Source organism: Cylas formicarius, unplaced genomic scaffold (assembly GCF_029955315.1).
Source record: "Cylas formicarius isolate icCylForm1 unplaced genomic scaffold, icCylForm1.1 PGA_scaffold_7__23_contigs__length_41026272, whole genome shotgun sequence".
Classification (NCBI taxonomy): Eukaryota; Metazoa; Arthropoda; class Insecta; order Coleoptera; family Brentidae; genus Cylas; species Cylas formicarius.
This window is the reverse complement of record NW_026844352.1, coordinates 11422517-11439980: the sequence shown is the minus strand read 5'-3', so window position 1 is coordinate 11439980 and position 17464 is coordinate 11422517. Positions and strand designations below refer to the sequence as shown.

Here is a 17464-nt window from a genome sequence, read left to right as displayed (position 1 = left end):
AATATACAGGATGATTCATGAATAATGGAAGGTTGCACGTACCGAAACTTTGGTGGTTTAAATTACCGAAAAAGTAGCTTCGACTTTCGCTCCTATATATTATTCGATTTTCCCTTCCTCTGTCAATTTCATTTCATCATTTGCCATATTTGACTGAATATCTAGAAAATTTGACAGTTAATGGGCTCTATTGTGAAAGTGCCCAAATGCTCATGGACGGAAATGTTTACTTGAATAAAGGCTAAATTTCTTTACTTTTCAAGGCTAATGTAGTCAAATTATAGCAACAACATGTTCGATGAAATGTACGCTTTAGATTTAGATCCAATGAACGAAAACATGTTTAATCTATTAGAAAATAGTTTCCGAAACCTGTAACGTCAATTTTTCACGTGTAGGCGAATATTGACAATTTAGACCATAACCCTACAAATGTATGAAACCATATTTATATTAATTTAAAATAAAGCGAGATTAGAGTAGGAATTACTGCATTTTTACTACTTACTACTGCATTTTAATCTAATAACTGCCCTCATCCAATGTTCCCGCCACCTGACGTCGGATAAAGTTAGGCCTGTTGTAGCTCACGGTGGCGCTAGAATTTACAACTCATTTTCTTATTATATATTATTATTATCTCTTATAATCGCATTTATCCTCAGCGACGGAGGTGAATCTTGTAGTAGCAGCGACGAAGTGGGTCACGAGGAGGCGGTGCCGCCCCAACCTCCGCCGCCGTCGCCCGCAGCGACCAAACGACAGTACAAGCCCAAGTCATCGTCGTCCGTGCCCAAACCTAAAATGGCGGCCAAGAGTCCGGGTGCGCCGAGGAAACCGTTGCCCGTAAATAGAAAATACGATTTAGAAATTAGAAATTACACCACGCACGAAATAGATCATCCCGAACTCGATAAAGACGAGATTAGAGAGCACAGCGTAATTTGGAAAGTGGCGAACCCTCCCGAAAGGGTGGTTATTCGGAAACTCGAGGGGGTGCAGACAGCACGAGCGGCCGATAACATTTGTTGAAAAGTTTGATTGATAAGTTGTGATAAAGTTCATTAAATTTTAACAGCATATCCGTTTCTTAGTTTTTGTCGTTAAACGCGATTCGTCCTCGATACGGGACAAGGTAAGGCTTTAGGTTTGCGAAACCAGCAGCTTCATTAAGAAAGTAATAAATGAGTGTCCGATTCTGTATTAAAAATAAGAAAAGCATTTGGCATTTAATCGAAGCTATCCACTTGGGGTAATGTGAAGCACAATCGGATCATTAATGGATAAAAAAGAGGCACTAATGTCTTCTACAGAAAAATAAAGTGCATTATTTAAATTGCATTACAAAATAAAAAATAAATTTATTACGAAATAAAACAAATTAGAAAAAAAAACGAAATAAAACGGTGATTCTCGTTACACATTTTGGACCTACTTTCCTGGGACCATATCTTTACTAGATGATGTTGTTGGACCGCGGATAATATAGTGGCCCTACTGCAAATTTATGCGCCACAGGCGCCATCGATATTTTCATAGAACAGAGAATGACTTTCCTCGCATGCCTCAACATTTCGCCCACTGACCTGCACTTTGCGCCATTTTCTTTCTAAACAGCGATTTCCACACCCTTAACTCATCTTTCCAGAATATTTAACATATTTTAAGAAAATACTGCCCTAAAAATGCTGCAAGTTCCTGTATTATGGTCCTATCTCTGGTATCTGTATGCACAGCACCAAAATATTTTATGTGTGCATTTTTCATTTGTTTTCATTTGAAATTCACTTAGGTCTCAAGATTGAAAATATCCTTTTTGAGGATCTTAAGTCAGTCCTTGATTTAATCAGACGCATACTTTTTGAAAGATAACATTGTTGGGTTTTTACAATGGTGTAGCAACACCGGAATATACATTCACTATAATCATATCAACAAATAAATACTATTTGCAAAACTTCTGGATTCCTCCTGAATCGGTTGTTGTTAAATCGAAATTGCTGACGTCTCGCCAGTCCTCCTGTTGGCTTCTTCAGAGTTTAAATGATACTGGCTCGCATTATACTCTGTACCTGCTAATAGGCAAATTTTTTGATATGCGAAAAAATTTTTTCCTTTTTTCCATTAGTTTAGCAATTGTGATTTTCTTAAATCTCAAAACATTATTGAACTATAAAATAATGTTTTCAGATCGCGTCTTTTAGTGCAAATGCCTATGCCTAATCGTTTAAATACCGTGTTAGACCTGTGGGAGACATTTCGAGCAATAAATAATGTGAAACTTAATTAAATAGTTCTTTTTTGTTTTGCAATTTTATTCTTAATTTTTAAGTATTTTTTTTTCTGGAACTATTAACAATATTCATATCTCGCTTTTCTAATATTATCCCTAGCATAAAATGCTGTTTAAATTGTTTTTCCAAAGTTGTGCAGTTCATATTTTTATTTTTGTTTAATTCTTGGATTTAATAAATTATTTCCGAATTACATATTGTATTAACATGTAGCGAATGCTATTATCTGAAAAAATTATGCTTAATTTGTCTCGGTCAACTTTTCACGTTCAGGCAGTGTTGTGATATTTTCGCACGGTTTGAAAATTTTCGGTATTTTTATCCTCAAAATGTGCATACCTCAAAAAATACTAAATTAAGGTATAGGGGGAATGCTTAATCAAATTGATATTTAGTGCCGTAATTAATGGAAGAATAATATTCAGCATGTTCTATAATATAATAATAATAATAATAATATTAATAAACGAGATATATTTCATTGAAACACTATTTGAACACCCTGTATGTACTGGACTCTCCAATCATTGATAAAAAAGGTCAATTTAGTTTTTCTTCAAACTCACCCAGCAATTTGAGTCTGGACCCTCTTCTTTTATTACTTTCTCTATGAATAGCCTTGTACTGGAATTTTTTTACTAACATTTCAATTTAGCGCGCACAAATCGTTGCCTACATAACATAACCTTGCTTTTCGTAGGACGCATGAACTGGGTTGAGTTGATTGAAACATTAATTTCGGTCAATTGATCCGTCCACATTGATACCCGCAATTTGTTATGTGTGTGTAACTGTGTTATGCTACGATATTTTTATCTCGAATCTATTGCCCATGCGCATAACTTTCTCACCAATGTTGGTTGTAAAAGCATGAGTATTATCAGCATAGGTGAGGCCATTTATCAAGTGGCCATATGAAACAAGCGATTAACGGATTTGCGCATTTTGCTCACTTTTCGGTCCGTTCATAATTCGAACACGATTTCCAGATCTGTAAGGCGGTTCTGAAATTATCCCTGTCTGAGAATGAAGACTATGGCACCAGTTCCGACGAAGAAGCAGCGGAGAAGAATAGATCCAACCAAGATAAAGTTAAAATGTTCCGACGAAGAAGAAGGAAAAGAAAACCGATAAAGAAGCGCTGGCAGGTATATTTTTCGTAGGTCGGCACCGACGCTGATAAACCAAGAAAAATCATTTGCAGAGTCAAAACGATAGGGATCATTCAGACAGCGAAATTCAGTGCAGCAAATCGATAGCCACTAGATTGGCCGTTTTCGATCTCATCGTTCCTGATGACAAAATGCCAGGCGAGGGGGTTATCCCTCAACCCCGTAAGGCCACACCCCGTAAGTAAGTATAAAAACATCCGATTTAATTTAAAACCATACAAAAAATGTGACAATCCATTCATTTAGGCTTTTGGCGGAAAAAAAAAGCGAAATAACCAAACAATTGTCGGAAGTCCAAGCCAAATTATATACTCTAAAAAACAAACTCTGGTTTGGTACCGGAAACACAGCCGGTCCTATTTCGTGGGGTTGCAGTCAGTTCTGTTTCAGTACGATCCGATCATCTTCGGAACAAAAGTGAGTGCAAACGTTCGCTTGAAGCTGGTCTTTCTCATTGCTTTTATTTGCCCGTAGGACCAACGTTAAAAAAGTATTAAGAAAGATCGCGAATAAAGCCAACAAACCGAATCAGGAGGCGAAATCGAAAAGCGACCATAAAGAAAAAGACGGAAAGAATCAAAATGGGTATAATATTGTGACTTTAGTTTTAGGTACTCGCTCAAAAATAGCCTCGTAATAGCCATTCGCGACCTTTAACAAAATTTGTCAAGCTTACCGCGATTGGTGATGGATCAAAAAAATCTATTTTTAGATTAAAACGTCAAATTGTTTCCGAATGGCCAAAGATTCGCAAATCGAAAAGCCTTCCTGATAATTCAACCTACTTCGCGGACAAGCCGACAAGCGCTGTAGACAGGGACAGCAAATATGCGGACAAGTCGAAAAAGAAGAAAAGGAAAGGAAAATTCGCCAAGAAAGCTAAAGCAGTAGGAAACGCGAAAGTATTCCTTACTTAACCTATGAAATAGACAATTGTCGACATTCGATTAGACTGACTTGAAATTTTTATTTGTTTTTCGCAATTTATCAGACCCTTTTCCCAAATTGTTATGTCATCGAAATATGCAGTGCGGGAACCTAAACAATGGACAAATTATTGGGTTCTAAAAATATTAGCTTCTCTTTAGTGTTAAAGTCTATTTTAGAAAGGTGAAGAGTAATAAACCTGAATCAGTATGCAAAGAGATTACAGAGTAACCCAACGAATATTAAGTAACTTTCATTTGCTGGCATTGCAAAATTCTTTTTTTTTCGAGTTTGGGGTCAATTTATAGAGTTTGCCTATTGTTATCCATTCACCAACATTGATAGTGTATGCTTGTAAAAAGGAAGAATTTTATTTTAACAGGTATCAGTTACAGTTATTAAACGTTATACAAAATACGTTGTCCAGAAATTAAATTATAACAAAGCCTGATGACGGTCCGATCCACCAAGTGATCAAAATCTAACATTTTCGGCTCTTATTCACTGACATTCCGGCTAAAAATCGCCAGTTACAGAGCTCGCTTCCGAGGGTACCGCTTTCTCATTGACTTGATCAAACAGTTTGAATGTTATGTTGTGTCTTTTAACACTCTATTTTTCTGCTATATCTGCCCTGGCATATTTAAATTGCTACTTGTTCCTTTTTATCAATTTATCTTCAAATCCTTGTTTTCTCTATGTTGAAGTTGAGTCGCCTCTATGCATCCTGAAGTTATTTCTGTTTTCCCATGGCAGGTAAACGCTCCGCACTTTGTGAATGATTCTTTTTTTTATACATATGCGGTGACGATAGGAGTGAAGTTTGTCGGCGAAGATTATACGGGGTGAATCAACGATAGAGTAAAGTACCTTATAATATTGGTGTCAATAGATTGTTACGATGCACAATTTAAAATTATTTGAAAGTATACTGAAAAAAAGGGTTGCTAATAAAACAAACATTTTTTTAAAATGGACCACCCTAAATTTAAATTTGTTTTGAATTCCTTTTAAAATTATTCAACTTTTTTATTAATGCATACCTAACCCTAAAAGTTTTTCCAGTATTCCAATTTTTAAAAAAATGCTAGTTTTCACCCTAATTTTCATCATATTTATTATTAGCGTTATTCGCAGATAAAAGATATATGCAACCGAATTTAATTTAGATGCTACAAGGAGTTCAAAATAAAAGAATATACAGTCGAAACTCTATAGAGCGAAATTGAAGGGACTGTTTTTTTTCGTTATAAATAGTTATAGGAACTTGAAACATAACAATACGCATATATAATAATAATAATATTTTATATAAATATTTAAGAACTACCTAATGTTAATGTTTGAAATAATCGGTTATTTTCTTTTGAATTTTTTTATCATGCCAATACACATCTCGTATCCCGAAAGAAAACCTACACACACAGACCGATACCTTAATTCATGGTCACATCACCCTCTGGCCCAAAAATCATCGGTTATCAAATATCTTGTTTACAGAGCCTTAAAACTATCTCAGCCCCCGTCACTGAAAACAGAATTAAAACACCTTGCATCTGCTCTTCTCTTTAATAATTTCCACATTAAAGATATTAAACGTTCCATCAAAAAATATACTTCACCACAACCTTCCAATAGCAATGAGGCCGAAAGCAATCCTACACTTGCCACTGTGGTCCTGCCTTACATTCAAAACATGACTGACCACATATCAAAAGTTCTAAAGAAGTATAACGTCAAAACCAGATTTACCACTTCTCCAAAAATCTCTCAACATCTGCGGTCCGTCAAAGACAAAATTACATTTGAGACGCCAGGAATTTACAGCAATCCATGCATATGCGGCAAAGAATACATTGGAGATACCGGACGAAAAATATCAACTAGGCTCAAAGAACACGAAAGAGCCTTACGACTAAGACAAATAAACTCATCCGCTGTTGCCGAACACAAACAGGAAACCGGACATAAAATTGTATTTGATAAATTTTTGCATGTAATCAGTTCTTCTACCAAAGAAAAATCCGAGAGTCTATAGAAATCTATAAACAACCAACAATCTTAACCGCGACTCAGGTCTCTACCTGCCACCAATTTGGGAATCAGTCATCCGAAACGGTGTTTAGTCCTCTCATTAGCCTCCTTCCCTCCCACCTCTCAAACAATATATAAGCAGGTACAGAGTAAAATACGAGCCAGTTTCAGTCAAGTTCTGAAGAAGTCAACAGGATGATTGGCGAAACGTCAGCAACTACCACTAAGCAAAAACCGACGCAGGAGAAATCCAGAAGTTTTGTAAAAAGCAAGAAAACAGATTGTCATTTTTCGTCTGGTTACATTAATATATCATTAGTTAAATCTCCGCGTTATTTCTAGCTTAAGTTTTATCAAAATCTAGAGTCTCCTCTCTACTACTCTCGTCCACCTAAGTTTAATACTTTGCGACTGTTTGTTTCTTCAGTGTTTGATGCTGATGGTAGTATTGCTACCAATGAGGAAAAAGAATTGAAAATTTCAATTCAAATTCAAAATAACCCCCCGGCCAGTAGCAGCCATCCTTTCCATATGAAACTACGCTACAAACTTCTTATATAATGATTACAAAATTGGATCCGTAGAGGCGGATTCATTGGATGGTCCCCTAGATCATGTGACTTGACATCACTATATGTGGGGATATTGTAAAGATCGTGTTTATCTAAATCCCCTACAATACCAGGATTTGGAAAACATACAGGAGAACAATCCAAGTAGAAGACCATATTTTTGAACTTTTATTGCGCTACTTCAATAGAAAATTAGACTTAGCATATGGAAAGAAAACAGAAAAACTACGCACACAGACCAATACCTTAATGCATTGTCACATCGCAATCTGACCCAAAAATTATCAGCTTTCAACTCTCACACTACCTCAACTCGAGTTACTAAAACCAGAATTGAAACACTTTATATCTGCTCTGCTCTCTAATAATTTCCACATTAGGGATATTAAGCGTTTTATCACAAAATACACTTCAAGACAATCAATTCGAAAGCAACTCGACACTTGCCACTGTTGGTCTTTCTTACGTCCAAAACATACCAGCACATATCAAAAGTTCTTAAGAAATGCAACGTTATAAAACTCTTGCACGTAATCAATTCTTCAACCAAAAAAAAAGATCCCAGAATCTATAGAAATCTATAAGCAATCAGGGTATAACTATTAAATGAAATCAATTCAAATAAATTAATGTTTTGTAAAGCATAGGATTATTCCAATTGAAAAATGTTAAATTTCGTTAATGTTAATTATTTCGGAAACTATAAATTTCCGGAAAAGGCAACTTTATAACAAAGTGAAATTAATTTTTAATACCAAACCGGAAAAAAATTATAAAAATAGGGAGTTTACATTTGAAAAAAAAAATACTTTTAACATTTCTTATAATTTAATTTTTGTACTTAATTTTTACTGACCCCGTATGAATTCAAAATATCCACTCACTATAATAATAATACGACAATAGGCCCCCGTCCAAAATTAAATATTTAATACCCCCTTATAGGAAAAATTGTTAAAAATTCAAGATTTGTCGAAAACGGTTACATTTAGGTATAAGAACCAGATTTTCCCGGGGAATCCTAAAATAGAATGATATATTTATCAGACTTAAAATAAGGAAGCTTGTATTTACCCCCATGAATGGAACACAAAAAACAAACACAACATATATTAAGAAAATGAAAAACCAAAAAATATAACTTTTTCTATCGAAACGACAGGGAACCTTATTTAAGACACCCTGTACAAGGTGATGAGGAGGAATCAAATGGTTTCACAAATTTATTTTATTTTCAAGTTCATTTTGTTTTGATTAAACCTAAATGAAGCGATAATAATGCACTTTTTAATGTCGAAACTTACAGTTCCTATTTACTAGGGGATGTATGGCCGTAACTTAGCATTATACGAAAGAAAGTCGTATACAGGGCAGTCAGGTCAGCACGAGAATCGAAGAAACATCCACGAAAACGTGAAATCCCGTATTGAAGAACATATTCTTCTGCACGGTGAATTTACCTTAAGTGCAATGTAATAAATAGGCATCGCACCGCACAGTAAACCTCACTATTCGACCACAAAGAATGACTAAATAGAAAAATGCACAAATATTCTTTCATTTAGATGTAATTAACACAAAATTATCAGGAAAATAGAAAATGTTTATGCTAATATTATTTTTTAATCCGCGATTTAATTTACCCGGATACTCATCATTAAGTGTCTGTTGATCCTTTCATCAGGACATCACGGTGGAGAGTTGCAGTTCGAGGTTTTTTTGCTCCTTCGGTGAGCTTGAAAAAGTTTGATGATTATGACCTATTATATAAAATAAATTCTTTCTAATCAAGATGTGTCTTATTTTCGGATGATAATACTAATTATAATGATAGAATGCGCGCCATCAATTGGATCATGCTTTAACTAGTTAGTTCCATGATTTTACGAGATGGCCGCCATATATCGCTTTAACTAATTAGTTCTACGCCACCAACGCGTGCCTGCCTTAACATTCCAGTTTAACACACGCGCGTTGCCATTCGGAACGTGCTGTAACTAGTTAGTTACTTAATTTGACGAAAGATAGCGTCACTATCGAATTAGTTCCGTGCTTTAACGCCAGCTGGCTCACTGCACGCACATCATCTATCGCAATTTGGTTTAACTCATGAATTGAATGATATCATGAGAAATAAGGACACTATCGAGTGCGTGCCTCAATGAAGTAATTTTGACGTTTAATGAGAGATGATAAAAACTAGATGTGCTTTATGTATTGCTGCTTGCTTTAACTAAGAAGATAGCCCGACTTACGCAGTGGTCCGGGGATTTAACAAGAGATGACACCACCACCGCTTGCTTGAACTAATTACTTAAAAGCATAAGATTAGAGATGGCACCATTAAGGCACACGCGCTATCTATCAAAGCTTGTTTTAACTAATTAGTTCCTTAATTCAACGAGAGACAGCGTCGCAGAAAAAACCAAACACAAAAACGTTTTATTCACAATACACATGTTGAACAGCTTACCAGATTGATCATCCTGTGGGAAACCGTCCCGTCTTTGGTTATGCACTTCATTGCATCGCTTGCGACCCTCCAACTTCTTCTGCTCCTACTTAACGCCCTGCAGATCTCCTACGTTTTAGAGATGGAGATCGAAGAATTCATGTCTAAGACAAAGCAAACGTATAGGTTGGAATTACAATAATAGAGCTACACAAGCTACACAGGTAGACTGCAAAATCGTTGTTTTAATTCGCTGAATCTAACAGAGTCTTCTTTCAGCGCGTCCAAACGAGTGGCCAGTTTATTCTCGATACTTAGGGGACCATCATACTCCCCAGATCTTTTAACTTACATTTGAAGCTCAAACGGCAGCAATTCTTTGGAATCTGACCGCCTTACACTGGCGTACACTCCATATGGAATCACTTTTCAGTATAAATAAGAAGCATTTGAGTCTGTAGTACTCTTCTGGTGTCTTCATAACTAGCACTAAAGCTACGGTTTAGTTTAGGTTATTGGGAAAATATCGCTGGGTTCGAAGGGACCCATACATAAGATAATATTATTGGGAAACGAAAATTCGCCGAATACAATGTGCTCATCTCGTGATAATTTGCTTTTTGTTTATGGTATACTGAGGAAACAAATTCAACTGATCAGTCATTGTTGCAATAATGCGCTGATTAAGACAGTAAGGATCAATTTGAAATGACTGAACGACGAATATCTGTTCTTCATCGAACGGGCTAAACGTCAACTTAAACATGACAGAAACTTTACGGCGACTTATTCAACTTCGAATTTATTAGGCTAAAAAATAGACTTCAATTAAGCGAACGCCCGAACCAGATCAAAATAGAAGCAACCAAATGTCTTGTTGAGACTTGGGGTAGCGTCATGTTGCACGTTCAAAGATGACAAACGCAAACATAGATATTTTGTATTTTACAAAACAACTTCAAGTTAGTGGAGAAGAGAGCAATTTCCTGAAAAATCTTAAGAAGTTTACTTTTATTTCAATACGCTTTCGATTTATAGTTTGACCATCAAACAAAAGATGGCACACTAGCAAAATAAAAGGGACAAATCCCATTTTAGTCATCCTTTGGATATCTATTACAATTTTTAAATTACTTTTATATGGTTGCAATTCATATTGTACAACAATAAATTCATTGCGAGGTCGGTGTCTTCTGGGTTAGAAGGTTGGTTGAAACTGGCAAAATTTGCTGAGCCATTTGAAGTGACCCCAAGCTGGTTTTAAAGACAAAATAGTACGTCTAAAGAAAGTAATTCCTACCGAATTATAAAATTCTTACCAAACGAGTAGGAGTAGAAAGCAATTGCCGGCAATCTCCTACATAAAACGCCATTTCCTTACTTAAAAGAAATAGGCGGAAGCAAGTATAACGTTAACATCCGCCTCATTGCGAACCCCCCGGGCACGCCAATGCGACACCCATTTCCGCGCTGGTTCTCTTAACAGATTGCATGACGTGCAATTTATTACGCACGCAATAAAGCACTGGCACTGCCGTAATAACAATCTTCCAAGTAAATCTTATTCAATGAATCCGTAAGAATTAATCGACCGAACTGAAGGTTCCGATTCCTCATATTGAGGTTAAACTCACGTTAAACTGACACGAAAATTAAAAACTGTTCCGCTTCTGCTATTTTGCTTACTTGTTCCTTATTTATCATAGGCTTGTTTCAAGGGTAAAAATATCAGCAAGATATCCATTAAATATCATCAATCCAATACAATATTTAGTTTATACGATTACAAAAACAAACTATCCGTTTTATGTATGTAATTATGTTATTATGCTATGAATGATTTTCCGCGCATGCCCCAAAATTTGCACTTTGCACCCATTTAACGGGATCTGGGCATATTTTGATGAAATACTGCCAATAAAATGACTCATACAAACTGAAAACCGCTGAATTAACGAACTGTCAGCAGCCATGTTGAATGCCGCAAAGTCTTCTGGATGAAAACGAGATTTGAAATGGCCGCGCATGCGTTTATGCTTGTTGAACTCTGAAAATCCTCAAAATCTTCAATAACTTTATCTCTTTAGTATATCACTATGGCTCAAAGACACACAGTAATAAAAAATTCTAAGGAAGCAGATATAGAGAAAGTGTCGAAAAGTTTGCCCAAGAGCAAATTTAATTTTGCTCGTACTAAATAAATATGAATGTTTTTATTTATTGACTTTTAGTTCGTGTAATTGGATACAAAAATTTAACACAAGAAACGTTAATGCTTTAAAATTTTAGTTGCTCCCCTCATATGGTTTACAAACCAAATCCGAATGATAAAACGGAGGGCAACGTTTGCTTTCCTTGCGCATTCACCCTATTATTAGAGACAACAACCAAAATACCAAGTTTGAAGCTGAGCGGCAAAGCATAAATATATTTTTTTAATTCTTCTCATTTTGGATTTCTCAACTCCCTCTAAACTATAATCAGAAATGAAAAATTAATATCCCGAAGGCCCTGGTTGTGTACAACCAACAAGTTTCACACACACACGGGGACAAAACACATTGTTTTACCAATTAATTTCAATACTAAATAATTAATATCCGCTTTCACGATTGGGAAAACTTAAACGATTTAGGGCGCGAGAAACCAACAGTTTTTTTAGTAAACGTAAAATTATTACCTGTCCAAATCATGTGTTCAAGTTCAAGTACGACTTCTCTTTTGTTTATAAATAGTGAATCGAAAAATAACTATAGGGAGCCAGAAATGCTAATCGTAAGTAAAAAGTTTGTTTTGCCAGGTTTACAATAGTTTATTTTGTGTGATGATATAGTCAGATAGTCTCGTCAAAATAAAAATTCAGTTTAAACATTGATTTGTTTACCGCATTTTCGAGCTCAGGCAAATATTTTAACAGCGATAAGGGTGTGTGTAATTTGGTGTATTAAAACTTGACACAAGTCGTGCATTGTTTGGTTGCCTCGAGAGTGGTTTGGATAAATGTACTCCAGCTAACCCGCGTTATTGCGACTTTTGCAATAATATGCGACTTCTGTACTTTAATAAACAATAAAATAGTTTAAATAAGTTTGTGTCGGATATTCGTTTAATATGATTATAGGCCATAGTCCAAGGTCCAACTTTGTGCAGAGAAGATTTTAAACAGTAAACAGATAAAACCGTATTTCGCCCTTCTTCTTCTTAAGGTACGTATCCTTCAGTGGATGTTGGCAACAATCATGTCAAACTCTTCTCGGTTTTGAGCGGCTCCAAATAATGTGTGGGTGTCCAGATTTGTCCAGTCTCGGACGTTTAAAATTAATGTTATGCCATTCGGACTATTCCCCCTCTCCAAATATAAGACAGCTGTACCAACGTTTTTTCCAATCCGGGAAGCTCTTCTGGTAAGCACTTTCTGGTATAGCCTTGAGTTCTTCCAGCGATTTTTTCTTTATTTCCTCAATCGTTCCAAACCTCCTTCCTTTCATGGAGTTCTTCAGTTTTGGCAACAGGAAAAACTCGCAGAGGGTCAGATCCAAAGAATAAGTTGGCTGAGGCATGATTGTTCTTTTGTTTTTGGCCAAATGTTACATGGCACGAGCCAATAGAGATGACACATTTTTTTGCTCAAAGTAGATTCACCATATGCCTTTGTCGACATTTCAAGTGTTTTGCAGCACTGTATTGCATTTTTTACACAAAATTTTATGCAAATTCTTTGCTCCATTTTTTTTTGACAGCAGAAAATCGCCGAGCACACAAAATACGTCTAAGGGTTCTGCCTCACAAAAAAAAAGTCAACGTGCAAACGGGCCGAAACTGTGAATATATGTTAGAGACATGAGTACCAACATAAAAAAAATATATTGAAGATCGAATGTATGGAGCCCGCCCAATTACAAAACCCTCCTTACTTTTTGAATACACTACATATAAGGTGCTTTCCGGAAAAGGGAAGACACTAATAATCGCACATATCGAAGCTATCGAATCCTATAACCGGAGGATTTGTCGCATAACATTCAAAAGCTTAAACTACTATTTGACCAAGTCATTGTAGAAGTGATTCCAAAAATCTGGCGGTGTCATTAAAGAAAAGGAGGAAATGTGGAATCTTGATTACTTGAACGCGGACCCGTAATTATAAAGTCAAGTAGAGATAACAGTCCATCAGATAAAGAACAAAATTATGATTTTTTGTAATGTTTTTGTTTGTTTATAATTTGATACAAATAAAGATACCTAAAATTATGTAAGTAATGCCCAATTTTTATTCTGTTAAAATAAATGGAAGTGATCCAAATCTGGGTATTACCTGCATTCATAAAACTGTGTTTTGCAATACTGAGAATGGCATAAAATCCGTTGGGTCACCCTGTAGCCCCTCTGCATATTCTAATGAGGTGTTAATACTCCATACCTTCCTGAAATAGATTTCCAATTCGTTGTACCTTTCCAATCGTCAAAGTGACACCTATTAACAGTCACCACCAGAACGTTTCATAACCTTTTACGGATCGAGATATTCAAATAAAGGGAGTGAGGATGCGAGCATCCGGTCAATCTAAGAATACCTGCAAAAAATATTTTGACCACGTTTTGCCTACATAATTAGAGTTTAACGCTATCCCCACCGCGCGCCACCTCTCATTGAATAGTTATCTATTTGGTAGCGGCGTAGCCTTGCAACTTACAAGGAATTCGTAAGCGCGCGCGCACATTCATTAATGCCGAATAAAATTCGCAATGAATTGTAGTTCCGAGAACGTTTCTAATGAATTACGCGGCTATGCCATTGCTTACTGCCCGATTCATTCATTTTCTGGTCTGCAGGACGTCGTTCCAATATGAGGTTAAAAAAATTGGTCGGTGCCGCTTCATGTAGCGCACAGGCCGTTTATTATGGGATGACACCTTATCTGAGAACCTGTAAAAGATATAAAAAATAACTTTGTCTACTCCCTTGTGTAAAATACTTAATTATACACCGTTCTAGTGTGCGAGAAGTGTCATTTTACCACGTCAGTTTCGTTTTCCACGGATCCGAGCCATTTCGGACATATCCGAGATATTACGCATTTTGAAGTTGATCAGTTCTGACGGTCGCGTTGTTTTGCAAAAATGTACCCATCAAAAACTAACGGTCGTAGAAAAAGTATAGTAATTGGCAATAGCTTGTTAATAGTATATTCCGCAGCAAGTGTGGTAAACGGCATTGGAGTCACAAGTTTATTTGGCACGAGCGGAGCGAGTGTTTAATAAAATCTTTCGCACGCTAGATCGGTGAATTATTAGGTATTCTACAGAAGGGAGTACAAAAAATATGTAAAAATCGAGCACTAGCAATGTTTGGAAGCTTTATGCCACCTAACTTGATTATTGTTCACTGCTTTGTTATTTTAATACAAAAAAATTTACTAAACGGTTCGATTAATGGCCTAACTACAAGGTCTCCCAAAACTTTTAAGTTTTTCTTCATTTAACACTGTTACTAGTGGGTTTTTGTCTATCTGGATATCTCAGGCCACTAAAGGAAATTAAACTCACTTATAGAATTTTAGTGTGAAAAATCGATCGATATATTTAGACCTGCAAACGTCACTTTTGGCATAAAATTCAAAATATATCAGAAACGGTAAGTCTGAGAAAATACAAAGTCCTATATGTATAACACTATATTGTTTAAACATTTCAACAACTTTTGTTTTATAGTTTTTTTTATATATTTTTTCAGGTTCTGAGATAACTGGCCTTATACTGATATACGCCTTTGTATAATTTCAATTCATTATGCTGAATTTTAGTTATAGGTAGTAATGCATAAGTAATAAAGCCATTAGTTTCGACGTTACAATTCTTGAATAACAATAAAAGTAAAGAAAAGCTGTGATAGCAACCAGAAAATAAATTCGGCACAAAAAATTTATAGAAAAGGAAGTATAGAGTACAGCAATTTATCCTTATTGTAACAAGGGCCATTAATTTAAAGTTTAATACAAGTATCAAAGTATACGAAAAGCAATGTGTTTGGTATATTACTTAAACAAAGATGAAATAACGCTGATCTTGGATTCCTCCTGCGTCGGTTTTTGCTGAGTCGAAATTGCAGACGTTTCGCCAATCATCCTGTTGACTTCTTCAGAGCTTGACTGAAACTGTTGACGGTTGACTGACAGTTTCAGTCGAGCTCTGAAGAAGCCAACAGGATGATTGGCGAAACGTCAGCAACTTCGACTTAGCAGAAACCTACGCAGGAGGAATCCAGAAGTTTTTTAAAAAGTATTACAGTAGCCTGTGGAAGTTTCTTTGAAAAATTAACGCTGATCTTTTCTTATAGTAACAAAGAATACCAAGGGTTCAAATAATACTCGACGAAAAAAAAAAAGGACGGATTAATTCTATTAATTTTTGGATTTTGATCTAAGTAAAGCACAAAATGATTCAAATTATGGATAGCTCTCTCTTCGGTACAAAGTAGAGCACATTCAAGAAAATTGGTATTCTTGTGTTCCATAGGCTGCAAATCTATGTCTCTATTGAGTTTTATGAAATCATTTAATCAAAATCTTTAGAACAAAACCTCCATATTTGATACACAGGTGATTTTGTTTCAAAATAATAATAATATTTATTAATTTTAATGTTGCTCTATCCATCTATTAGTAAGGCCGAATGACTATTATTGAAATATGATTTACTTTTTAAATGTTTTGTTAATTTTTATATTTAAATTTATTTTTTTTTATTAAGATATTATTTATTTCTTAGAATAGCAGAGCTAAATAAGCATGGCCTCAATACAAATAAATATTGCTTAATCTTATACTTGCCAATGTTGTATTACACAACAAGTATGAATAAATTTTATTTTTCGTTTATTGTTATTATTTCAGTTACGTACTAAAAATGAGAAAAGCAAATATATTTTACTGTATTACAAAAATTATTATTTTATTATTTTACGAAAGTTTAAGACAGACTGATATAGGCGATAAAACATGGCGCGTGATGTATTTTAAAACGCACCAATTTTAACGCCAAAACGTGAACCTCATTAATGAAACGAGTAAAAATATCGTCGAAAACATTTACAAGCAAAGCCGCGAGACGTTCGGAAATAAGTCCGACGCATCCTGGTTGTAGCGTTATTACGGACTTTAACAAAACTGCAGTTGACACGACAAGGAAACAGGTTATTTTTAAAGAAACGGCATAATGGCCTTTAAAAAGGATCAAGTAGTAAATTACGCCACTTTCCACATATACATGGCTCGATTTAAAATTATTTTTTCCGCTTAGAATCGACGGGCAAACGAACTATCAACGGAGTGAAATTTGCATTTGGGTTTTTAGAATTTCAATTTCAATCAATTTAAGTCACACGGATTGAACAAGTTCATTAGATCAAGGAAAATTCACTTTGCAGTCGGCAGGTTGTGGTTTCCCTAAAATTGGACCAGCCGGACAGTTTAGAAACGGTAATTGGTGAAAGAACCGGAAATGATGCAAAAAACAGATCTTCAACTTCACGCATACTAAACGGCGGTGTTCATGTTCATCAACCGGCTTCGTCGATCCGTTTGAAATTGTTCGTCCGCGCCAATTTCTCTTTTTTTCCCGTCCGTGACCACTCAGGATCCGATTTTTTTTTGTAATTCAGTTGTTTTCTAGAAAATTTTAAAATTTGGTTTTGGTTTTAGAGTATGGTTACATACAGTTGGTAAATAGAGCTAACAAACTTAACTACACTTTGGGATTCCCTCTTGATTATTGATATATTAGGATTGGTTCGTCCGTTTGAAAGTGAGAGAGAAACCAACCAAAGCTAAGCAAGCCTGTCCTCCAATTCCGTTTTGGCGTGGGATAAATCCCTTTGATTCAGAAATAATTTCGTATTCATTTTCTTAAACGTAGACTGATTTCGCCTCGGACAGCTGAACAGAATATCTTAAAACCAAAGGAAAATTAATATTAAGCAGATTACCTCCATTTTCCGTTTACCTGTGGGTCCTA

General features: G+C 35.6%; 1 protein-coding gene across 6 annotated transcripts in view; it reads left to right on the top strand.

Annotated features, from left to right (window-relative positions):
* The window catches only part of LOC132704742 (cytosolic carboxypeptidase Nna1-like), a 42572-nt gene extending 38139 nt beyond the window's left edge, over window positions 1-4433 (top strand). For 4 of the 6 annotated variants that reach the window (XM_060674956.1, XM_060674951.1, XM_060674952.1 and 1 more), the window contains 6 exons: window positions 666-846; window positions 3284-3442; window positions 3499-3647; window positions 3713-3883; window positions 3941-4051; window positions 4179-4433. In XM_060674956.1, coding sequence (XP_060530939.1) covers window positions 666-846; window positions 3284-3442; window positions 3499-3647; window positions 3713-3883; window positions 3941-4051; window positions 4179-4383 — 976 coding nt within the window. In that variant the 3' untranslated portion in view covers window positions 4384-4433. The other 2 variants (XM_060674955.1, XM_060674957.1) reach the window with 2 other exon arrangements.
* Window positions 4434-17464: the final 13031 nt, after the last annotated feature.